This window comes from Arvicanthis niloticus, chromosome 9, assembly GCF_011762505.2.
Source record: "Arvicanthis niloticus isolate mArvNil1 chromosome 9, mArvNil1.pat.X, whole genome shotgun sequence".
NCBI classification, from domain to species: Eukaryota; Metazoa; Chordata; class Mammalia; order Rodentia; family Muridae; genus Arvicanthis; species Arvicanthis niloticus.
In genome coordinates, this window is record NC_047666.1 from 36950986 (window position 1) to 36977301 (window position 26316).

The 26316-nt window shown below is 43.6% G+C and overlaps 1 protein-coding gene across 3 annotated transcripts in view; it reads right to left on the reverse strand.

Moving 5' to 3' along the window:
- The window catches only part of Frmd4b (FERM domain containing 4B), a 326911-nt gene that overhangs the window by 150967 nt on the left and 149628 nt on the right, over positions 1–26316 (reverse strand). Inside the window, exon 1 of one of the 3 annotated variants that reach the window (XM_076940161.1) lies at positions 12181–12283. The exons of the other annotated variants lie outside the window; for them this stretch is intronic. Within the exon in view, the coding sequence (XP_076796276.1) occupies positions 12181–12204 (24 nt within the window). The 5' untranslated portion in view covers positions 12205–12283. Of the gene's footprint in view, positions 1–12180; positions 12284–26316 lie in introns of those variants that run through there. 3 annotated transcript variants of the gene reach the window in all.

A 26316-nucleotide genomic window follows, 5' to 3' on the forward strand; every position in this document is an offset into this window, starting at 1 on the left:
CTTGTGATAGTCATGGGAGAAAACACTTTCAATAATTTGGAAACATGTTGGGAAAGTCTTGGCTCCATAAATGACCATCAGATGCCCATAGTCATCCTCAAGCCCAGTAACTATGATGTCATTCTTCTCCCAGGCATCATCATTCAGGGAGGCAGGCCTTGGGCTCAAACCTCAGCCTCACTTCTCTATGTGCTGTGAGACAAACACACCTTCATGTCCTCGCAAATAACAGCAAGTTCTCATTTTCTAGAACTTTCTAATAGTCTAGGGACTCGACAGTGACACATGTACTGAACAGTCACAGCACGCTTGCCCTGCTTCCCAGTGAAGGAGGCAAGCAAACCAACCCACAGGACGACTTCAGATCAGCAAGTACCGCACAAACAGGAAGCAGGGAGATGTGGGAGAGTTGTTGCTGTAGGCAGGGCAGTCAGGAAATGGCTGCTTGAGGAGGCAGACATTTAATCTGTGAGGGTAGTGCTGAGGACTCAGCCTTGGTAAATCTGAGACAAGAACATTCCGGAAAGAGAAAACCAAGACGTACAAAGGCCATGAGACAAAAACTTGCTTAGTTTAAGACACTACTGCACAAGGTTTCTTTCTTTCTTTTTTCTTTCTTTCTCCCTCTCTTTCTCTCCCTCTTCTTCCTTCCTTTTTCTCCTTCCTTCCTCCCTCCCTCCCTCCCTCCCTCCCTCCCTCCCTCCCTCCCTCCCTTCCTTCCTTCCTTCCTTCCTTCCTTCCTTCCTTCCTTCCTTCCTTCTTTTTTAACCTCATTGTAGCCATCAGAAAATTTGCTTTCCAGAGCTGAAGAGATGGCTCAGCGGTTAAGAGCACTGGCTGCTCTTCCAGAGGTCCTGAGTTCAATTCCCAGCAACCATATGGTGGCTCAGAACCATCTGCAATGGGATCTGATGCCCTTTTCTGGTATGTCTGAAGATAGCTACAGTGTATTCATATACATAAAATAATTAAATAAATCTTTTAAAAAATTTACTTCCCTGCCCCCTAAATACTTCATCCATGTGAAATTTTAATACCACAGACACAGGCTATATCTCTAAGGCAGAACTAAGCTCTGTAAGGTTTCAACTATTTCTCTCTCCCTCAAGAAGCAATGTTTATTTTCTTTGGCACTCAAGTCACCTACAGAGATCCACTGGCTTAAGAAAGCAATGGCTGAAAGTGTAGCAGGAGCATGGCCTACAAGGAGAGGGGCAAATACAAGAGTCATGAGAGGTTCACCAGTGCTTCTCACAGGACCAACCACATAGTTAGAAAGTCAGGGTTGGGGGCGGGGATGCAACTCAGCAGGTAGATGTTGTAGTAATTACTTAAAAATCGGCAGCCAGTCAAGTCGACTGTGTAGGCTGCGGCGTCTCTACCTAGCTCAGACACCATGTTGCTTGGCCAGAAACCACGTGCCTGCCACAGCTAGAAATGGCCAGCTAGAGACACCAGCCTTGCCACCCACAAGACACCAGCGTGGGAGATGGCTCTGCCAATCTTCCATGCTGTCTCTGCAAGGCTGGGCAGTGCCCGGACCATCCCAACAACCACATGGGCTCAGTACAGATGAGACTCTAAAGCTTAGATTATCCAAAGGCTTATATATTTAGTAATGATCAATAACAAGATATCCTTACAATCGGAGGTGTAACCCAATACCCAACCTAGATATGCCAACTACCTTTGACTGCTATAGACAAGCGAACATCAGCCTCCATCTCCCCTCTCTCTTTCTCTGTCTCTCTCTTAGCTCCTCCTCTTCCTTTTCCTCTTCCTCTCCTTTCTCCTCCTCTTCCTCTCTTTACTCCTCCCACCTTAGCTCCTCCTACAGGTAGCATGCAAGGACACCCTTGGCTACCCATGAAGATAAAGCTCAACCTGGGAAAAATGAGACCCTCTCTCAAAACAATCACAGACACTCATGATCCATCTGTGACCTCTTCCCACAAGGCTTCCCGCATATTCTAACTCCAATCCATGTTCAAGTCTGAAGCCACTGGGCTAGAATGTTCACTTAGGCCGTGGAGACTGTGGTGCTTATGACACGCAGAGCAAAGCTGCTGGAGGCAATCTGGGGACATTTATATAAGATGAGTCTAGCTACTGGGAGATGAGACTGGGGGTGGGCAATGATGGGAAAGAGGGAAGCAATCTAGGAAGTTTTACAACTGGTCCTCATCTGCAAAATGGGAGAACAGTATGCAAGCTGCAAAGAACCACTGGATCGCACTGAGTGACGTGTAACGCCTGTGAATCATCTCTTAGCAATGCTGTTCTTTATAAACAAGCTTCAAAGGTGAAAGGAAAGAAGAGGAAAAGGCTGTGGTAATAACTCCGTAAGGCTGTTAAACAAACTGATGTGAATGTTAGTAAGGGACTCAGAGTACTCATGATAAACCCGGTTTAAATATTTATAGATACCAAAGTACATAGTAAGTGCCTGATAAATGCTAACACCATTCTGATCCGGCCTCCAGTTCTTCCTTCCAAACTTTTACTGGTTAAAGTTGAACACACACTCATCCCGCATCCCACGCCTCTCCGATAGAGTCCCCTTATTTGAGTCAGCCTGACCAATTCAGTGAGCCAGCAAGCTAGTTCAGTATCTTTGTGGTCCAGTAACTGTGACATGCTTACAAAGCAGCTTCAGGTCAGGGGAAGGTACCCGGTGTTCTATTCAATTTCCTTTCATTTCCATGCCCCGCCCCACCCCACCCCCAGCTGTGGGATTTAACTGTTGGGGCCTAGAGAGTGAAACTTAATGTAAAATCTAAGTTTTAAGCTCAGTTTCATGATTAACTCTGGAGCAGTGTTATTCTGGTAAAGTATGAAGCGTTTTTTTGTGGGGAGGCATGACAGCATAGGGGGAAGTACCAGGCTAACAGGTGTCTAAGACTGGTGTACCAGACTTGTTACAATCAGTCTGACCCTGCCATCCCTGAGGTTTGACTGCCCATCCTCAGTAGGCCATGTAAGTAAGTTAGATAATAAAGAAAAACTGACAGAAGATTCTTCCAGTGTGGCCACATGGGGGAAGAGGAGGAAAGAGAGCCAGTGACCCCCATACCCATCTTTAGGGTCCTAGTACAAGATTTAGGCTTAAACAGAGGATAAGACAGTGGTTCTCAACCTACAGGTTGTAACCCCTTTGGGGGGGGGGTATCATGACTTTTCACAGGGGTCACATATCAGCTATCCTGCATATCAGATATTTATATTACAATTCTTAACAGTAGCAAAATTAGTTATTAAGTAGCAATGAACACTTTATGGTTGAGGGTCACCACAGCATGAGGAACTGTATCAAATGGTCCCAGCATTAACACTGGGTTAAAGGTATACGGAACCAAGTAGTCCGGGCCAAAGTGTGGTCTACCCATTGCTACTGCCTCAGTTCAGTCCCTCCTGCAAGGGGGTCTGACAAGTTATCAAAACAACATGAAACCTCTTTCTGGGAGACAGGCTCCCTGTCTGTCTGGCACCAGACTTCCAGACTTTTTCTTTCTTTCTTTCTTTCTTTTTTAATCTCCCAGGATAAGATTTCTGGGGAAATTCCAATTGTTTGGGTTCCGTTGTCTCAATTGCCTGATAGGCAAAGGGAGGCATACACAATTCTAGTTAGAATATCTTCATTCCTGCCTGGTCAATTGCACAGATTCTCACAGCAGCTTATGAGACCTTGGAGCAAATCACTTAATTCCTGTAAGTCTTGGTTTTGTTTTGTTTTTTTTTTTTTTTTTTTTTTTTTTTGGTTTGTTTGTTTTGTTTTTTTATCTGACAGATGTAAAAGATGACAGAAGCAAAGAAGGCGCACATAGCTTCGAGCACAGTTCCCAGACTTTACTATCCACCAAGATCATTACTAAGGACTAAAATGGCCACGGGAACATGCAGCTTCATGAGCCATTAAGAAAACACCATTCTACAGACCTCCAAAATATGAATACAGTTGGCTTGGGATGGACATTGCTGGAACAGGACAGGGCATTAAATAAAACATTTCCAGGCTGGCTGCTCCCAATATATGCATTGTGTCCATCTCAAATAGCTCAGCTCGCCCTGAAGAATACCTCTCCACATCTTCAGATCCCATGTAAGTCTGGGAGAGTCTTCCTGAGAAAAGGGTGAAGTTAGCTTCGGAGCTGATCTCAGCCACATTCACTCTTTACACAATCTCATCCCTTTCCCCCTTCATTTTGTACCCACTTTCCTTCATCTTCTGTCTGTGCTGTACCCATGAAGGTCTCCTTTGGGATTTTTCTCTACTCCATCTTCTTTCTACCTCCGGAAACGCACGCTGGAGACTGGTTCTAGCTATGTTGACGTTAAGTAAATCGATTAAAAATTATTTTCTGGGAAATGGTTCACTTGGTAACGATCTCACAGGCAGGAGGGTCCTCAGTTTAAATGCCCTGTACTCACATAAAAGTCTGGCACAGTGACAGTGCATCTAGAATCCCAGTGTTGGGGAGGAGGGAAGGAAGAGAATTTGGGAGTATTACTGGCCAGTCCATCTAACCAAATTGGTGATCTCCAAAATTGGTAGGAGAATCTATCTCAAAGGGTGGGGGTGGGGGGTCTGGGGAGAGGCTCAGTGGATATAGCACTCACAATGCAAGTATGAAGACCTGAGCTTGTACCCTGAAGTACCCAGGTAAATTCTGAGTGGGCATGGTAACCTACTTGTAACTCCAGTGCACATGAGGTGGAGGCCGGGGAGACCATGCTGGCTAGCTAGACTGGCTGGGTTCAACTGAGAGGCCCTGCTTCAGTAGACAAGAAAGTCATTAAGGAAGATACCTGTGTCAATCTCTGATCTCCACAAGCATATGCACAGACATCCATGTGCACCAACAAACATATACACATGAATACATCACACACACACACACACACACACACCACAAAACCATTTTCCCATAGGAACTATTGTGGAATGCTTATGGGCAAATACTGATCAGCAGGGGCTTAGGATCCAGCTTGGCCATTCTGCTAATGCAGTGGCTCCTGACATTTCCTAATATTTCCATCCTTTAACACAGTTCTTGTTGTGGTGACTTCCCAACGACAAATTTGCTTTTGTTGCTACTTCGTAACTGTAAATTTGCTACTGTATGTATCATAACACATATATCTATGTTGTCTGACGATCTGAGGTGATCCCTGTGAAAGGGCCATTTGACCTCGAAAAGGGTCAAGATCCACAGATTGCCCCCCCCCCACCTTACTAATGTCACCATTGTGGACAGCTGACCTCACATGCTTGTTTCCTGGTTTCCTGATCTGCATGATAAAGGTTTAAACACACAGCTGCTGTCCCACTTTGGGCTACCTGCCTCCAGGGACAAGATAAGTCTGCTTAACCACTGAACCCCAAACCTGCAGCATGCTGTTTGCAAAAGGAGCCACTCTATAAACACCTGCAGAAGGAGGGCACACACTTGCCTATTAACTGGGAGAGCAACGTAGTCCTTTTGTCATGTAAAGCATTTGAAGAGCTCAGATGGTGGCCCTTGTTTTAATCATAGCATCTGAGGAGGCTGGAACAGGGTGAGAAGTTAGAGACCGGCCTGGGATAGCCAGTGAACTCAAGTCTAATCTGAGATATGCAATATGACCCAACTCAGACAGCAGTAAATAAAGAAATAAGTAACTGTATCATGAGATGGTCAGTTATTTCTTTTAAAAAGAAAATGGGGCTGAAGAGACGACTCAGCAGTTAAGAGCACTAGCCTCTCCGGCAGAGGACCCAGGTTCAATTCCCAGCACCCACATGGTGACACATAACCATCTGTAATCCAAGTTCCAGAGGATCCAATGTCTTCTGACCTGTGTGGGCACTACAGACATGTGATACACACATGTAGGCAAAACCACACACACACACACACACACACACACTAAATACATACATACATTTAAATTAAAAGTATTTTAAAAAGAGGAAGAAATGAGTATAACAAAGCAAGAAATGTAAGAAATGTTTCACGTCTGACCTTAGTACTTGTCTAACGAAGCAGGGTGTTTACCTCTCAAGGGGCGTCTGGCATGGGCATAGTTATCTGAGCAAACTTCTATTACCCCAACTCCAATACGGAGATGATTATAAAATCTCTGCAGATCTACAGATAAATCTGCCAAAGCTGATGGCTGTTTTCATGGCGAGCAGAGCTGAACAATCGTTCTCTGGTCCCACGAGGGTGATCTGACTCTCAGTGCAACACAAGGCTCTCTCTGTACCAAGAAAGTATGGCTACCTCTGGACCTGGTTTTTACCAAAGGTATGATTTCTCCTCTCAGAGGAGCAATATAAATAGCTGCAGAAGGGAGGTAGCAGTCCCTGCTCTCAGATTCAAAACACCTTCCCCAGAGTCCTGGTCACTTATAGCACACTACACTTGAAGCGCATTCAAAAGAGGGTAGTAGTATTTCTGGGGCATCAGGTTGCTCTGGATGCTCCCTCAGTGAAAGAATTAACGGATGGTGTTTTAAAGGTAACGAGGCTTCAGGCCCATTCCTCCCTTATGAAGGAGGCTTCATGCAGGGTTAGGTTAACTTGACAGATTGGTCTTCTGTCTTCTTCCATGTGAGGATGCAGTAAGAAGGTCCTTACCAGTGTCAGAGAGAAAGAACTTCTATGATGCATGACAGAAGTCCTGAAGAGAGAGAGACAGACCCTTGTGCTCTGGAGAACTTTCTGACTCTTACTGTTTACATGGGGTAAGGTACTCCACACTGTGTAGTACCTGGCCTGGCCTGGTCTATATCCCAAGGGTGATGGAGGCAGGCAGATACTGGGTACAGCCATAAATTTATCCTGTGGCTACAAGGAGGACTTGCAAGTCTACAGCACAGCTTACTTTGTGTCAACTCTCTGGGAGCTACAGGGGTTATGGACGGATGTCTGGGAGAAAGGCAGCTAGGGTGTCTATGCTCACAGCAAGGTCAAATGCTGACACCCTGAAATTTGGTCCAGCCTCCAGCACAGTGAGAAACAGTTCCTATTTGTTGCATTTTAAAGATAAACCATCCACTCTCAGGTGTTCTGTTAGACAAGGCAAGCAGACTCACAGGCATCACATATGGAGGCCAAGTACCTTACCTTTCTCAGGAAGAGTCAGTCTGAGTCAGCAGACCCCAGGCTGAGAGGCCTCCCAGTATTTTACACTGCTAAGATGAGTTTGCAAGATCCCATTTCCCACAATAGAAGCACAATGTATTGAAAAGATTCTTTCCTGAAAACCATTCTAGAACCCTCGTCCCATTTGTTTTGGGTTCAGATCTTTAACATGGAGGAAAGACACATTCTTAAAATGCAAATACCTCCCCATTTACCCGCAAGCCAATACCAAGTCTGCAAAAGACATTCTATAACTCCCTTCCCTGCATCTATTTGTGAACCTGTCTGCCCAGCGAATCCAGACAAATGTCCACAGGGTCGAGTGGTCTAATGTGTCCTAAGGACAGAAGGCCGAAAGATGGATGCTCTGACAAGGGCAAGATGCCAGCAGAAACACACATGGATTCAAAGGGACCACTTATGTTATGATTCTTATTCATGTAAACATGAACATTGCATTCCCTAAAAAAAAAAAAATACCCATCTGCTGTATACAGGTTCTTCTGGTCATGTCAGGATGTCTTCATTACATTATTGCTTTTACTTACTGTATTTAAATACTGTGTAAGCAACAGTATTCACCACCTACCTATAGAGCACATCGTTAATGACAGACAGGAAGCAGCTCTACCCCCTCAACATTATAAATGGGTTTTAACCATTCCATCAAAATCTCAAAGGGATTGTTCAGAGTGAGAGTGGGAAGGTAGGGTTTACACACACACACACACACACACACACACACACACACACTGCTGTTAACTGCACGCACTCAGTTCTTTCTTTCTTTTTGTTTCTGGGGGGTGGGGGGACAAGCATACATCAAAATCAAAATTTCCAAACCGACCTGATTTGATTTCTCTCTAAATATGCATGATTCTTATGACTCAAATCCAGTGGTTAGTGCAAAAGTCAGTGTAATCCTTCGACCTTAAAATCATATTAATTAAATTCTACTTATCACAGACGTCTCAAGTCATCAGCTTTGATACTCACTAAGTGAGTAGTCAATGAACTAACAGTAAAGCTTGGGCGAGTGGCCGAGAGTGCTGGGGTAAGTGGCTGGCTGTCCTTCCAATTGCTGGAGGCTTCCAAGACTCTATGGCCATACCTAACTCATCTTTATTAATTTAAGCCTGACACAGTACGAGTGGAGAAAGAATCTAGGAAATAGGTGAGTGGAGGAGTGGTTTTATATTTCTTATTTAATTTTATTTTATGTGTGTGGGTGTTTTGCCTGCATATCTGCCTATATATCACTTGTGTGCCTGGTGCTCATTGAGACTGTTGGATCCTTTGGAACTGGAGACAAAGATGATTGTGACCAGTCATGTGGCTATCAGAAATAAGACTGAGGTCGTCTATCAGAGCAGCAAGTGCTCTTAACTGCTAAGCTATCTCTAGCCAAGTGTCCGATGCTCTTGTTTCTCGCTTTGTTTGGGGGACAATGCCTCACTATTTCACCTACTCTGGCTGTGAACTTCTGGGCTTGGGGCTCTTCCTCCTGCTTCTGCCTCCCATGTAGCTGTGGTTACAAGTACATCTCACCACACTATGCTGACTTTTATAGAAGTCTGACCTAAGGAACAACGAATAGTTGGAATAGTTATAGTCATAACCCACATGTTCTCATTTCTTTATAGGTAGAACCCCAACTTCTGCTTCCAGTTAACAAGTGCAGCAATTCTCCATCCCCAACTTCGCTGGACTCTGTTGGTCTCATGAACACTGCTACTGGCTCTAAGGAACCTGGGTCATTCTCGTCACCTGATTTTCTTTCTAGCTAAAAAGAAAAAAAAAAAAACAAACAAAAAACCCACAACAAACAAACAAAAAAAACTGATAGAGAACAAGATAGAAGGGAGAGATGGAGGGGAGGCAGGGAGGGAGAGACAGAAGGAAAGAGAAAGGGGGATGGAAGCAAACATAGAGACATATGCTGCTTCCATTTACAGGGGTGCCAGGGAAGTAAACCAAACAGTTTCGGACCAAGAGGGAGACTTTCTGAGAGGCGATGGAGGAGCCTCAGCACTAGTCCCATTTCTGAACCCTGCAAGAAGGACGACTCTGAAGCAAGGAGAGGAAAAGCACGTGCTGTGTCTCCAGCTCAAGTTTCTTAGCGCTTTCATTGTTTACCCAGTGCTACCTCTCATTGTGGCCAGAGCCTGTTTCTCGGGAACTTTTCTGTATCAGCATACAGATTTCTGAAAGCAGTTGCTCTTAAAAAGACCTCCTTTGGGCTGAGCAGTGTCACCACACGCCTTCCTTTAATTCCAGCACTATGGAGGCAGAGGCAGGCAGATCTATGTAAGTTTGAGGCCAGCCTGGTGTACCAAGTGAGTTCCAGGATAGTGAAGGCTATACAGAGAAACCCTGTCTCAAACAAACAAAATAAAACAAACAAGCAAACAAAGACCACCTTTGTAATGTTGCTCTCAAATTTCTGTCCCAAGATGCTTCCGTGAGAAGCTGCTCTTCCTGCATGGCAGACAGATGCTGGAGACTGGGCAGAGTGATCAGATGCCTCTGAACCCCAGTGTGGACAGCAGCAAGCAGAGCTGGGATTTAGAGATCTGGACTCCAGGCTATGCTCTGCCCTTGTCAGGGTACAATCTTTGGAGAAAAACCTTTCCACTTTCTGTATTTTATTTTGAAATGTATTTATTTGTAATGAGTATGGGTATGTGTGTCTAAACATGAGGGTGTGGGCATGATATGATGCATGTGTGGAAGTCAAAGGACAACTTGTGGGAGTTTGTTCTGCCCTTCTACCATGTGGGCCTGGGGATTGAACTCAGTTCTTTAGGCTTGACAGCATTCTGGGTTTTTTTTTTTGTTTCTCCCTTTCTTTCTTTCTTTCTTTCTTTCTTTCTTTCTTTCTTTCTTTCTTTCTTTTTTTTTCGAGACAGGGTTTCTCTGTGTAGCTCTGGCTGTCCTGGACCTCACTCTGTAGACCAGGCTAGCCTCGAACTCAGAAATCCGCCTGCCTCTGCCTCCCGAGTGCTGGGATTAAAGGCGTGCGCCACCACCGCCCGGCTCTTTCTTTCTTTCTTTCTTTTGTTTTTGCTTTTTGTTTGTTTTGTTTGTTTGTTTTTAGCTGCTGCAATCTTGCCTGGTCAGTGACTCAGGGATCTTCACAGCAGAGTGGGGAGGAGAGGAGACTGGAAGAGCCAGAGGTAGTTTATAACATCAAGGAAAAAGGGGTTTCCAGGCACAACAGAGCAGCTGCACATAGGCTCTCACTGCACTTGTGACAGCATGCACAAGCTCTAGCCAGACAGAATCCCAGCATAGAGGACAGAAGGTAGACTTGCCATCCCACTGCTGGCTGACAATCGATTGGCATTTGGTAGCTACTGGGAGAGGGAGAGTTGGTCTTCTTCAACCTCAGTCACATGATGTGGAGACTGGACAAAGTGATTTATAGGCCTAACTCCAGCTTAAGGACTTCATGGCTTGAGTATATAGTTTTCCTAAACTAGTGGTGTTTGTCTCCCCACTTCCCCATATTCTGATGGTTATCAAACAGACTCTCCATGGGAGGGCAAAGCACCTTCCTGCCTATCCTGCATTCCACAGTAACACCTTCCTCAGCCTCCAGATGGGGGGACCCAGTAAATAGCAGGCTGGAAAACAAACTGCCCTCTGGAACGGAGACTGGAAGGTCAAAGCTTGATAGCCATGTATGAGTTCGTTTCTGACCTCTTAAAGGGACTGAGAGCAAGGTGGCTTTACTTTGCAAGGAGACTCTCTTATGTGAATCAAGTCACAGGAGCCCCTGAGTCACTATAACGCCGCTCTCAGAATCCAGACCACAGGGCTGGATTTCAGATAATAACACATGCTTTCAGAAATCAAACACCGATTTAGAGACAGATGGCTCGTTTCTATGGCCAAACTATTGTGTTCTATTATGGTTGGAGGTCCCATCACGATCCCCACTGTGACATGTTTGTTTCTTTAAGGTTTCTCTCCTTTTACCCAACCCCACCTACTTCCTCCACAGACTTCCTCCTATCCCCCCTCCCTCTCTGCTCCCCCCCCCCAGCTTTGCACTCCACTGCATTAGATAATTTCCTTTCTTTTCTGAAGTCTACCCAGATTTCCCTCCCTTCCCCCATTGCCAACAACTGACTAAGGAAGAAAGGCTGAACACAAGATATTGGTCTTTAATGAGTTTACCATAACCACATTACAAGGGGGAAAGAACAAAAAGCTTCCCTTTAATAAGGATGTAAGACTTCCTCTGACAAATCGGAAGAGTATATTAATTAATTGATAGCTATCTACAAAAATGACATCTCCGAGGTTGCTTCTGTGAGCTGATGAATTCTGGTCACACAGAAGCTTTGCTAAGAAATAGCGTAAAGGTGAAGGGCAGGATTGAGTGAGTCGCCCTGCTTTCCCTAGGCAGAGCAGGGCACACACATCAAAGGGTCCTTTCAGAAAGGACACTAATGAGTTCTAGGACACTTGCACCACTGCTGCCAAGCTCCAGACAAAAATGGAGGGACCCCATCTTGCTGATGAGGTGATTAACAATTACAAATCAAAAGCATTTCTGCCGTAAGCAGCTATCCTTTCCACTGCTCTTTCCAGGATAAGTGAAGGAAGGAGCTTGAATCTTTCAAATTATAAAATAATTAAGAGAAAAGAAAGAATAGAAAAACAGTAGGTGTTTGAGGCTGACAGTGACCTGGAACGACACCATCCTGTAATCACTGAAGTACCAAAGAAAGCCAGAAAACCAGCCTTTTCAATATTTTAAAGAAGGCAAGACAATCAGGAAACCCTTCCAAAAGACGGGCTTAGACCGTCTCTGCTAGGATATTGTTCCAGGACCTTACACAACAGGAGTTAATAAGGAGCAACTCCTTGAAAACATGGAGAGATAAACGTGCCTTGTTAGTTTTGTTTCCTAACTGTTGGTTTCTGAAATGTTCTGCTTACAGGAACCTCCCCCCATATAGCATTAAAACCTGTCTAACATTTTGTTCAAGATGCTCCAGGACACTGCCTGCCTGTAATCTGATGGTCAGAGACATTCCTCTTACCTCCAATCCATGATCGAGGCTCATTTAAAGGGACTGGCGAGGAGGCGCAGGACACAGGACACATGTATTCAGCGCTGTGGGGTGTGCGTGCCTGTGTCCTCCAACTACAAACCGGTAGAAGTGAGGACCCAAAGCCCCCGACATCTTCCGCTGCCATATAATCACAAGGAAGTGACCTTACTGTTTGTTGCTTTGATTAGAAACAAAAGCCTTTCAACATGAGTCAGGAAAGCAACAGAGGAAAATCCAGCTAAAAAGCCTGCTGTTTCTTTTGGCTACCTGAAGCTTCTCTTCATTATACACTATAAACATATGATGACATATTGTGCCCTGAGTTCTCAACTTCATAAACAATGCCCAAGAGGAGTTAAGAATTACTCAGAGATAGGCTATGCTGGGTACCATTCAAACTCCAATCTGGCTCCCCATCCTATGCATATTCTGGGTTAGCCTAGGGATTTAATGTATGGGATAGAGTATTTAATGAACTTTGCATCTCAGAGACATCACATGCCAACAGGTTTTCCACTCAGAAGTAAACTCAGAGTTCCACAGTGAGACATCAACATCAGTCAGCATCAGGGATGCCAGGCACAGAGTGTCTTGGCAGGCTAACTGTGGACTCAAAGAGGGCTCATTGCATCATTTGCATTTTGCAGAATAATTTACCAATGGAATTATTCATGGGGTAGGAAATATTCAAATTATGTTATACTTCATCGTAAAATGAGAAAAATATGCAGAAATGTAATTAATTGACTTGTTTTTCTTAGAGCAGTTGGGAAAAAGCTCATACCATGGTACCATGGTTCTTCCATCTGAAGAGTAAGAGCCTTCTGGCAGTACGGGTGAAAACCTAAGTTCTAGAGTTAAATGCACCTTGGTGTTTGTTAGTAGTTTGACTTTGACAAAGCTACTTGATCTTTGTGGGAACCTCTTTGCTCTTTTGTAGAACGGAGACAAAAATCCCTCTGTCTCAAGGGTGTTGGAGGAGGTAAAGGAGATAGCACAGGTTGGGCACTGAGAATCTGATGGGCAGAAAGGATGAGATGCCCCAGTACGGAAGGGTGAGCAGCCTCTACTCTTCTCCCACATTTACCCATCGAGCATAGGAAATGGTTTTAACATCAAGTCTTTTCAAAGAATCACTTACTCTTACAACAGACTGGGGAAGACTCAGCCAGAAGCCAACTTAATCTTATGTGCATTGGTGTTTTGCCTGCATGTACATCTATGTGAGGGTGTCAGATTTTAGACTTACAGACAGTTGTGAGCTGCCCTGTGGGTGCTGGAAGAGCAGCCGGTGCCCTTAACCACTGACCCATCTTTCCAGTCCCCTCCAGAAGCCAACTTAACCAACAACAAGTTCGAATGCGGACAGAGGTCACACCAGAAGAATAGGTGACGAACAGTTTACTCTGGGCTTAGAGACTATTGGTGCACATGCATTCAGACAACTGGAAGAGCTGGAAGCTAGAATAAGTTGCCTAAGCACTCTAAGGAGCTGGGCAGTCAGAGGTGTGGCTGAGGAGCCCACATACATATGCTTATGGGGCAGATGAGAATGTTTACAGAATGCTCTGTTCCTAAGAACATTCAGAAAGTGGTGAGTCTCAAACAACCTGGACCCAAGTGAACATGGCATGATTAGGAGGGCTGTGAAGATAACTCAAGAGGGACTTTAAAAAACAATCAGTGCCAATGCACACATGCAGAAGGAGGATGAAGGTAAAAAAAAAAAAAAAATCTTGGGATGTGGCAGAGCTTGGCTTGCCATGCACAAAGGCCTGCGTTTACTCTCCAGCACCAGCACCGTATTTGCAAAAATGAGCAGTAGCTAGTACCAGCCCTCAGATTATTAATTAGACTATGAATGATCGTAAGTATTAGATTAATAACTCATCTCCGACTTTAGTGTTCCAGGAGTATTCTATAATTGTTTAGAGTGACAAAGTGACTGGGATGGCAGCCTAGAGCCACCAGGACATGCCCTAGTGGGCAGCTGAGCTGGAGGCAGGCAGGCTTCACTGACAAGCTCTGGATGACAAGATTACTGGACATGTCTATATCCAAAGTCACTCCCTAAATTCTTCCGCTACTGAGTTTATAGTTTCCACTTCAACTTGTGGATGAAAAGATTCTCTGTAACCTGTCACTTGCAAGAGAAAACACAGTGTGACTTGGACATCCTTGCTCCATGTGGCTCTGGATCCTGGGTGTTATCAATGGAAGGTAGGATGGACTCTAGGTAAAATGAGGGAAAGCATAGGGATAGGGTAGGCTCGGAGTGAAGTGGTTCATCCTTGCAGTGTTAGGCCATCAGATAGGAATCGGGGGGCCAGTTGGAAAACACTCCTAGACAAGTGGCATTCAGAGATCAGGGGTGGTGAAGCCCACTCTATCTGACTTGATTATTCTTCCTAATGCTTTCTGACTTGCACCCAGCTCTGGGGCCAACTTAGCCTGTCCTGTTTAAGAACCCCGTCTTAATTCATTTTCTGTCGCTACACTACAGATAGGTATATTTATAAAGTAAAGTGTATCTCATGGTTCTGGAGTCTGGGAAGTCCTAGGGCATGGTCATGGCATCTGTTAAAAGCCTTCTTGCTACATCATAGAGTGGGTATCACATGTGCAGAGACAGAGCAAGTTTGCTCATTTGGGTTTCTCTTCCTTTTTGTACAAAACTGATTAATACTATCATGGGTACTCCACCCTTATGACCTCATGTAATCCTAATTACCCCTCAAAAGCCCCTCCTCCAAATACCATTAGCACAGAGTTTTGGGAAGTAAGCTTCCAACACTCAGAGACTGAGGGGTCAGTGTCTAACCCACAGCAGAATCTCCGAGGAAACGAACTGACATCTCGAATGGTTATAAACAAAGATGAGCGTCTGTGAGGCAAAACTATGGAACTCTCTCATCATGGTACGGTTGCAGGCTCACATACTGTGAACTTAGCTCTCAGGCTGCAAACTCAGGCAGGCTCACTGGGGACATTCACTGTTCCTGGAAGCAAGATGAGAGAAAGTACGCAGAGTTTGGGGGGAAATATGTGTAGATAGGTCCGGTTTATTTTGAAATTTTCATTATTTTTGATTTTATATGTGTGTTTTTGCATTATGTATGAGCACCAAATGGGTGAAGCGCCTTCAAAGGCCAGAAGTGGGTGCCAGATTCCCTGGAACTGAAGTTAGGGACGAATGAGAGTTGCCATGTCTATTGGTACTGGAAACCCAACCTGAGTCCTCTGCAAGAGCAGCAAGTACTTTTAACTGCAGAGCCACCTCTGTAGTCCTCAGGGCCCCTTTTTCTTTGAAAGGAATATACAGTCTCTTTGCATCATCACTAAACTATCATTTGCATTCCTCACCAAACACCTCACATGCCAGGCAAACGCCAGACACACTGTAAACACCAACACAGGATATGTGTTGCCACCTTTCAAAACCAACAGCCCCGAGAAGCACCAAACCATCTGCCGTCACTAAGAGATCAGTTGCCCTCCTAAGTGTAGTGAGCTTTGCAGTAAAGAAAGGAATATTTCCCTTCAGATTCCAGTCTCAAGAACTTGCTTGGTTCAGTTCAAATGTGCTCAGGCACCAAGCAAACACACACAGGGGTGCTGCAGGAAAATCACCTTGGAAAACATCATGCTCTAAGCCTCAACCAATGGGCCCTGGAGGAGAGAAGTGGCCACTAGATCTGATACCTGACTGTCCGGGACCAGCACCTCTTTCAAACACACTGCCTTCTATTCTTTATTGATATCAACCTGTAACCATTGGAAGGCTCACTTCTTAAGTTTTCATTCATTACAAGGGCTATTACTTTGGCTGTTCACAAGGTGCCAGGCACCGGAGATGGTACCATGGGTGCTCAGATTGGCATTGTGGTCTCACAGGATCCCAGACTCAGAAGGACCTCATGCTTGGTTTAATGCTTTACTTCTTCACTACACTTAACTACAGTTCTTTTTTTTCCCTTTGAGATAGGGTTTCTCTGTGTAGCTCTGGCTATCCTGAACCTTACTCTGTAGTCAAGGCTGCCCTTGAATTTCGAGATCTGACTGCCTCTCCCTCCTAAGTGCTGGGATTAAAAGCCTGGGCCACCACTACCTAGCTATTACAGTTCTTAATACTAGTGTTATTATTTTGTGTTGATTAGGGTCAAACGAAGGGCTGTGTGTATGCTGGACAAATGTCCTACTTGTGAAGTACATCTCCAGCCCTTGTATTTTTGAAGACAGAGTCTCAAACATCTCGCCTTGAACACATGCCCCTCCCTCTGCCTCCCAAGTGTGAGAGTTACAGGTCCTGTTGTGCCTGGCTCTTGGTGAATAAGGAGCTGTGTGTTTTCATTTTGCATAGGGATCCTCTGCCTGGCATTGTGCTGAGCAGGAGAGGCAAGGACTATGACCACATCATGATAAAGAGGGCCAAGAACCTGCCCAGGGAAATCGCTGGGCAATAGGCAAGACAGGCAAGACAGATGAAGCAGGGATGAAGCATGGACAAGGCACGTCTGTTAGGCTCAGGGCTACATGGTGAGGCACCTGGGAAGCTCTCAGCAGCGACTGAATGAAAAAGAACTCCTGTTTAAAAAGGAAAATCACCAACCTCAGAAAGTGAATTCATAAGTTCCTAAAATTGGGGCTGATAACACTGAAAGTTTATTTAAGGTCTCCCTGAGATCACATGCTGCAGCCGTTGGGCAGTACGCTGTGTCCAGGAAAAACAGCTCTGATGGAAAATATCTGTTACTCATGTTCTCCTCCAGGCAGAAAAAGAGGGAACTTTCTTGCACAGGTCTGGTTCTTGCTTTCTTAACCACAAATGGAAAAGCCGAGGTGCAAAGCTTGGGGGAGAGAGGCAGGCATCCCCGGGTTCTCATGACTGTCTCACAACAAGAGGCCAAAGGCACGTGTGGCTTTTCAAGCACTGGATACAAACTCTGTAAAATCTAATAACTTCCTCATGTTTAAGAAAATAAAGGCAAAAAGGCCTTTGAGCACCATGTTTGAAGTCCACTTCACACAGGAACCAAGACCCAGGGCACTAGGAGCCTCCCAGCTGGGGCTAAGGAAACGGAATCCGCACCCAGAGTCCAGAGTCCCAAGCAGGGATTTTCAGAGACAATGTGAAGAAAGTGGAATGTCTTTCCATGCAGCTTCCGACTCACTTCCTTTTTTGCTTTCTGCAGAGTCTGAGTTTTTTGTTCTGTTTCGTTTTCCCCTTTCTCTGCCCATTTGCAGTGCTTTGAAAAGAAAACAAAACTGCCACCTCCTTCTCCTCCTCCTCTTCCTCCTCCTCCTCCTCCTCCTCCTCCTCCTCCTCCTCCACCGATGACACAAGGGTCTATGTAGCCAGGCTAGCCTTAAGTTAGAGTTATCCTGCCTAAAATGAGTTTTTTAAAATGAAAAAAGACTTCCGGACACACACAGTGGCCAACTGCCATCACACACTCTGTCTACCCTGTTTCTGCACACACCTTTTAATCTGGCCACTCTTGAGACCTCTAAATCAGTATCTCAATCTGTGGCTCTCAACCCCCACAGGGTCATATGTCAGATACCCTGCCTATCGGATGTTTACATTACGATTCATAACAGTAGCAAAATTACAGTTATGAAGTGGCAAGGAAATAATTTTATGTTCAAGGGCCACCACAACATGAGGAACTGTACTAAAAGGTTGGAGCCTTAGGAAGGTTGAGAGCCAGTTTTTATATTATTCCCTCCTTTCTGTCCCCTGGGTCATTTTAAACCAAATATAAAACTTCAGATAATTCTGTCTGTAAAGATTTCAATATAAAAGATCATGATATTATTTTTTAACATAAACCCAGATAACTAAAATTAAAAAATTCTTAGTATCTTCAAATATCGGTTAAGAGTTCAGATTCCCAATTGATTAATATCTTTTCTTATTTGCTTATTTTCGGGTCAAGGTCTCACTATGTAGTACAACTTGGCCTCAAACTCACGATTCTCCTGTCCAGCCTCTGGAGTGCTGGGATTATAAACATGTATGACTGCATTTGTATCCAATTCTTCCCCTCTCCCTCTCACTACCCATCTCTGTCTCCCTCTGCTTCTCTCTCTGAGTCAGGATCTCTCTGTCTCTCTATGTAAGCCCTGACTATTCTGGAACTATCTGTGTAGAAATGCTGGCTTTGACCTCACAGAGATCTGTCTGTCTTTGCCTACAGAATGTACTGGGATTAAAGGTGAGTACTACCATGACTGGCCTCATCCCCACCCCCACCCCCACCCCCCAACTTTGTTGGAAATAAGATCCAAAACCAGATGCCATATTTTGATACTGGTTCACATTTCTCTTAAATTTTGGGTAATCTATAAGTGCCACCCCCATAATGTTATTTATTTACTGAAGAGGTAGAGCTGTTTTGCCCATCAATCCTCAGACCACCCAGGCTTGCTGACCTTGTTTCTAAGTTATCATTTAAAACACTTCTGTCTACTGTGGTTCCCGAAGGCCTCTGCTTCTGGCTGGATCTTTTGATCAGGACTGTCTCCTAGATCCTGTAGCCGCTGTGTTCTTGCATTGGAAGGATATTTGTTTTCTTACGATAGAAAAACCAATATTCATGACCAAGGCCATTGGAAGGATATTTGTTCTCTTATGGTGGAAAACCAAATGTTGATAACCAAGGTCATTTATTTAATCAAGGATGCCAACGTGACACCTTTCTAATCCCGCCAGCCCCATTCACTAGGATACCTCGATGTGGACAGCTCTGCCTTCATCGGCAAATGGGTGACGTCACCCCAGTGTGTCCCCCACTCAGGAAACACAAGCTTTTTGTTTTACCTTCCCTTACCCGTTCTTAAGGTACTGAGTTATACAACTGCTCCCCTTCCCTCTGACCCAGGATCTCGTTGTGGATCAGCAGCAAGCTGGCACTGACTGCTGTGAGTACAGACACACACCACCACTTTCAGTGTCATGCAGCTGGAGACAGGAGGATCACTGGGGCTTCTGATCACCAGCCTGGCTCTAAGTTTGGCAAGAGACTGTTTCAAAAAAAAAAATCAGGCATAAACTGGTTGAGTAGGACACCTACCATCCTCCTCTGGCCTCGGTATATCTGTGCGTACGTGTGCTTGTATGTCACACACACGCACACAAACACAAATCAAAAATCGAATTAGAATTGATAGCCAAGACATACATATATACCCTATGTATGAAATCCACAATATAAACAGCTACCGAGAGAGAGAGAGAGAGAGAGAGAGAGAGAGAGAACACATCTAGAAAGTTAGCTCTGACAATTTTACAGACATGCTTCAGATGTATACCAACAGAAATTGGTTCTTTCTATTCTAGAGTTTGATATAATTTGATTTAGAGATGGGTTCTTTTAAGCATGGCTTCGAGTCCTGAACAAAGTGTGTGTGCACACGCACTCAGACACACACACACACACACACACACACACACACACACACACACACATATATATTTAAAGTAAATATATATATTTAAAGTAAATATATATATATTTAAAGTAAATATATATATGTATATATATATATATATATATATATATTTACTTTTCTTCAATACATATGCAAGAGCTTGAGCAAACAGGTTGTAGAACCATGCCTTTAATTTTTTTTAATGAAAACCCTCTGCCAACTGCCCTATCTATCACTTTACTCTCCTACTAGATAATAAAGGACAGTCCATCTGTCCCTTATTATCACCAGAACTTGGTGTTATATGTTGCCTCTTTTCCCCCTTCCCTTCCTTTCCTCCTTTTCCTTCTATTTTGACAGTTTTCTGAGAATAACCTTACTCTGTAGCTCAGAATGTCTTAGAACTAACTATGTAGCCCAGGTTGCACTCAAATTTGTAACCCTCCTGTTTCAATTTTCTCCTCAGTGTTGAGATTACATGCCTGCCTGTCCGCTATTAGGTAGGCTCTATTAAAAATTATTATTCTCTCTCTCTCTCTCTCTCTCTCTCTCTCTCTCTCTCTCTCTCTCTCTCTCCTCTAACCCCTCCATCCCTCCTTCCTTCCTTCCTTCTCTCTTCCATGTATGAGAGTGTGATATGTATATGTGTGTGGGCATGGGAGTGTGTGTGTGTATGCTTGTGTGTGTGTGTGTGTGTGTGTGTGTGTGTGTGTGTGTGCAGCCTTTAGGAGTGAATCCTCTCCTTCTACTGTATGTCCTCTGGGGATTGAGCCCTCATGGCCAGGCCTGGGCAGCAGGCCTTTACCAACAGAACCATCCCACCAACCTAGGTTCTCATAAAATAGTCATGTAAGACAGTGCAGTAGCAGAGACTACTACTGGGTGACTGTTTTCAGAAATATAAGTTGAAATGATACCTGAAGACTAGGAAGAACAAATACATACACTTTAATATACACCAGACCCTGTCCCCATCTCCACCTTGAAGTATTATCTAATATACACTTTGCAATCTGTTTGAGGTTGGAACTATTACTAAAAATGAAAAATTGAGGCACAAGGATGTTTTTTGTTTGTTTGCTTCTGTTTTTTGAGATAGGGTTTCTCTGTGTAATCTTGGCTGTCCTGTGGATCGCTCTGTAGACCAGGCTGGCCTCAGACTCAGGGATCTGCTTGCCTTTGCCTCCTGAGTACTGGGATTAAAGGCGTGCCTCATCATACCCACTGATGTGATGACATAAAGTCACACAGCTGGGAAATGGGCTGTAGGATCTGAGCTTCCACAGGTCTCCACGTGCAGTTCCTTGTGGACATGACCTTCTGCCTGTCAAAACCATCCCTAGAATCCTCTCCTCTCTCTAACACTTAACCAAGAAGTGCCAATGGATGTCACATGAGATGTGCCCTGGTCTTTCATGTAAAGGATCTTGATGTTGTCAGCTTGCCTCTTACTTCAACTCATCTTCCTATGAGCTTAAACATTTTCCTTTTATCCTCTGTTTTTGATCTCTTTCCTCAAGGGGTTCCTATTTTGAGCTGCTTTTATTCTTGCTGCTGTTGCAGGACTCTTTTCCAAGTCCCGATCTTGAGTGGACATTACATCAAAAAGGTTTTCTGCAGTAACAACAACGAAACCAAACGGAGAGTGTCTGCGATAGTTTATATTGATTGTGAATTTGACTCTTTGGAGACAAGCCTTGAATATACTTGTGAGGGATTATCCTGAGTTCATTAACTGAGGTGGGAAGATTCAGCCTAAATGTGGGCCCTAGACGTTAGAAAAAGAACATGAACTGAATACCCTCACTCTGCAATGTGACCAGCCCTCTCAACTCTTGCCCCCACTACCTCCCACCACATTGGACTGTGTTCCCTCAAACCATAAGCCCTTCCTCCACTAAGTTTCTCTTTGCCAGGGATTTGGCCATCGTAAATAGAACAGTAACAAATACAGTTCCCTGACTACTATAAACCTATTGATTTCAGTATCCAGGTCTAAGACAGTTTCAAGGTTGGTGAGTTCTGCCATTGGCGATATACTGAAGGCCCCGAGTTTCTTCTGTTTTTCTATTTAGCATGTTCTCTGCAAGTTGACATTCATGATTGCAACATGGCTGCCACTCTTCCAGACATGAGATCTCCACCCTACACTACCTTTTCCGAGGAACAGACAGCTTACTATTGCCCACTTCAAGTCCTATGCTCACACCGATCCCATCGCTAGCAGAGGAGTAAAGGCACCAGGATCAGCTTCAGCTACAGCATCACGAGCTCTAGGTCTTCGGAGGCTTCAGTTCAGCCACAATACCTACAGTGCATCATCCATTCATGAGTAACCTTACCCATGTGCCCAGTGCCATAGAGATGCTACCATCTTCTGTGAATTCTAAGACTGGAAACAAGTCCAAGAATCAGGCCTTTGGGAAAGTCATGGCAGTTACAAAACCCTACTAACAAATGTAGTAAGATGAAAGCAGTTAAGACTCAGTTTTGGATAGCGGACTGGTGTAAATCAAAAGGTGCTGGCTAGGATTCTGGTTCACTCAGTGTCAGCATAAACTGGTGCAATCTTTTTGGAAGACCTGAACCCTTCTAGCAATACCACTCCACGCTATTCATCTTACAGAAATCTGACCACAAGCATCTCATATATATGAATGTTTATGATAGTACTGCCTTCATAAAAACTGGAAACAGCATGAATATCCATCGACAGCTAACTGATGAAATTGCGGTGCACTGATTACCCAACAGTTTGAGAAACAATAAGATGCCACCGTACGAAAGATGTATTAGTAAGCCCATAAGCAGACCTCACAATAATATTATAGGATGGTCTCACTGCTTTAAAATTTGTGTTGTAATATTCAAATATGTGGGTCATGGTATGTTAGAAAATATCGTTGATAAACACTAGGGAACTTCGACCCTCTAAGTCACGCGTACCTTTGACAAGTAAACTGGTGAATATATGTTACTTGAATGACAATTCTATGGTTCTCAAAAGGGCATAAAGGTTCCCTTCTGTGCTACAGTAATGGCTTCAATAATAACTAGTGGTTATTATTAAGTGGACACACTATGTACACACCAGACACATTACAACACACTGGCTCTGTGCAAGTGGAAGCCAGCTGACTTCAGCGCTGTGTTTCAGAAACAGTCTACACATAGGTCTAGAAGCAATAGGTTTCTTTTTCCTTTTTTATGTTTTGTTGAGACAGAGTCTCTGAAGATGTCCAGGCTGGCCTTGAACTCATAGTCTTTGCACCTGTACCCTCTGAATTCTGGAATTAGAGGTGTGTGTCACCATACCTGGCTTAAGTAAAGTGTTTTGGAAAAAAAAAAGTATTGTAAAAAGTCTACATACTCTTATAACACTAATTTAAATTAAGAATTATGATAGTAAAAAACCCCTCTGAAATGCCTCCCCTCATTCACTTACACTTTATAGGGTATAAAATATTACTGATTTGGCATATGCATTTCACCTCACATATATGAATGAACATGACTTGAGATTACCTATAGCTATATAAACATACATATTCATACACATCCATATGCATGTTCAAAACATGCACCTACTTACACACATATATGTGTACACACACACACACACACACACACACACACACACCATATATTGTTTTATACTGCATCTTTACCTAAAAATATAGCGCAGATAATTTTCTAGGCCTGGTTAGAAAATGTCTTAGTTTCATCCCTGTCATTGTGTAAAATACTCTAAATCAAACAACTTAGGGGAGAAAGGATTTATTAGAGCTTACAAGTACGGGTTAGACTGAATCCCAGCATGGAAAACAATGAGGCAGGAACTTGAAACTGTTAGTCATATTACATTCAGGGTCAAGAGAAGAGAATGATGAATTCATACATGATTATTTGTGCTCAACTCACTTTCTCCACTCTTCCACAGTTCAGGATCTCCTGCCTAGAGAATGGTACTGCCCAGAGTGGACAGATCTTGATTAATGCAATCAAGAAAATCCCATTCATAGGCATGTCCATTTACCAAACTGATCTAGACAATCCCTTATTAACACAAACGATTCTACAGGGTGTCAAGTTGACATTTAAGCTAATCATTACACGAGAGGACTGTCACTTAAACTTACTGGTTTGCTAATGATGAGACAGTAACCATCTATACCCAAATAACTATCTGGTCAAGGGGATTATACCTTACATTTTGTTGCATACAAATAAATTGTCCCACAAAAAGATTGTAATAATTTACCAAGCTAAGTATATTTTTTCTTCTCAGAATTATTTCCATTAGTTATCATCTTAGGTAATTTCACCTATATGAGAGAAGAGAAACTCTCTTCTCCAGAATGCAATAATATATATATATATATATATATATATATATATATAGTTTATTTTGTAAGGTAGAATTTGGGGTTCTTGTTAGGCTATCACTCTATGCAGTCATTTGTACTCTCCCATTTAAATTTATCAGTGTTTGTCTGAGTATGCTGGGGGTCAAACTCAGGTGCTTGTGTATGCTAGGTAAGTAACCAAATCTTTGAGATACATCCAACACATGTTCTGTTTAAAGTAGTATGTGTACACTGGCCTGGAATTTGCCATGTGGTCCAGGCTGACCTCAAACTCATAACCCTCCCAACTGCTGGGATGACAGGTTCACACCTGCATACTTTACTTGGCAACAGTATTTTTGAGATATTGCAGCTGCAGACTAGAAAAACTCACTAGTCTCCAAGGGCTTGGTTAGCCATGTACCCTGGGTAACAAAGGGAGTAAGGAATGAGGCTGAAAGTATGCTGTCTAAAAGCCTTGGCTCCCACAAGATGTGTGAGTATTGCTTAAAGGAACCAGATGATGCTCATCTTATTGAAAGGTCTAAGAGAACAGACTGGTGTCATTTAGTTCCTGTACATAATGAAGCTGCCTTCACTCAGGAAGGCACTGTGTGGCCCCATGCTGCTTGCTCTTCTTTCTCTCGCAGGTCCCTCAGGCCTGTGACTGCCTACCTTGATCTCAGACAGGGGTAGGCTACAGGTCAACTGCCATGTTGTGTGTTTTTAGTAGCTGGTTCTTTGCCTTGACATCTGAAATTCAGTCACCATTATGTTAAAGGTTCACAGACAAGTAGATCAGCCAAGCCAGTAGGGGGTTCAACACCCCACAAGCCCTCTGTTCTTCTCCTCCTACCCTCCGTCTGCTTTAAGTACTGGATAAGGATGTCTCTCATCCAAGTTTCACTTGCTGAACTTCTGTAAATTTGATATACATTTCCTAAAGAATATTCCTGCAATGGACTCTAAGCTTAGAAGTGATGTTGACTAAGGATAAGAAGGCAACTGCTATGCACAGTGACGGCATCGGCTCAGGGGTTTACTTCCTGGAGCAGCTCAAGACAGTCACATATGAACCTGTATATGATGGTTGATCCTGACTGTCAGCTTGACTACATGGAGAAGAACCTAGGAGATCAGTGAGGTATTCCCCAGTGTGTGTGTGTGTGTGTGTGTGTGTGTGTGGAGGGGGGGGGTGGATTTGCTCAAGGGAGAAGACCAATGTTGAATGTAGGAGACACCATCCCAGAGGCTGGGGCACCCAGAGTAAAATCCTAAGGGAAAAGGAGAAACCCAGATGTCCCAGGCATGTTCGCTGTTTCCTGGTTGCCAGGAAGCAAACTGTTCTATCCACCAGACTTTCCTACCATAGTAGACTTGGAACAGTGAGCCAAAATAATTCCTTCCTCTCTTAAGTTGTTTATATAGGACACTGGGTTGTAGTGGGAATCAAACCAACCCAGCACATACATGCCCACATGTATACATACTTATTTCACACACTTGTAGATTATAGACATGCACATTTTATTTATGTATACATTTAACATCTATTGGCTGGGAGTAAAATAATAAAAATATAAAAGGAAAGAGAAAAAGGAAGACAACACACAATGAAATATGACTTATTTAAAATATACATTATCCAGGTTATAGTATCGCAAACCTTTGCTGTTATTTACACGATCTTGAAAAAAAATCACACTGCTAGCACTAAGAGACAAAAGACACTGTCCAGCTCCAGAAATTGCCTCTCAAAAAATTGGCTTCTGAAGTCTATTAAAGAAAAGTACATTCACTAAAAAAGATATTTCCAAAAAGAATTTAACAGCCAAGTCTTATGATCTTGGCTGGACCTATATTTGGCATCTATGCTTTGGAAGTTTAATATACACAAACCCTACAGGAGAAAGCGCCCATGAATATCTCAGGAACTCAAGGCTAAGAGTCCAGAGAGAGCCTGTATCAGCTTATTTATTAAAAATAGATAAAATAAAATAAAAATAAAGTAGTCCTCTCTTTAGTAAATATTTGCAAAACACTTAACATTTCATTTGTTCCTGAGATTATGACCCTGTGATTATTTGTGGTTGATGATTTAACAGTAACTTCTGGGGTCGGAGTCTCTTTATGCTCTCTGTGCTTGCAGAATTAGAAAACACCTGCACACAGCCAAGAGTTGAACAAAGCACGTTTAAATTAAACACTAAGAAAGACCAGGAATTAAAGGGTTGGGGGTTAGGGAGAGACTGAGACAGACAGACAGACAGACAGACAGAGAGAGAGAGAGAGAGAGAGAGAGACAGAGACAGAGACAGAGACAGAGACAGAGACAGAGACAGAG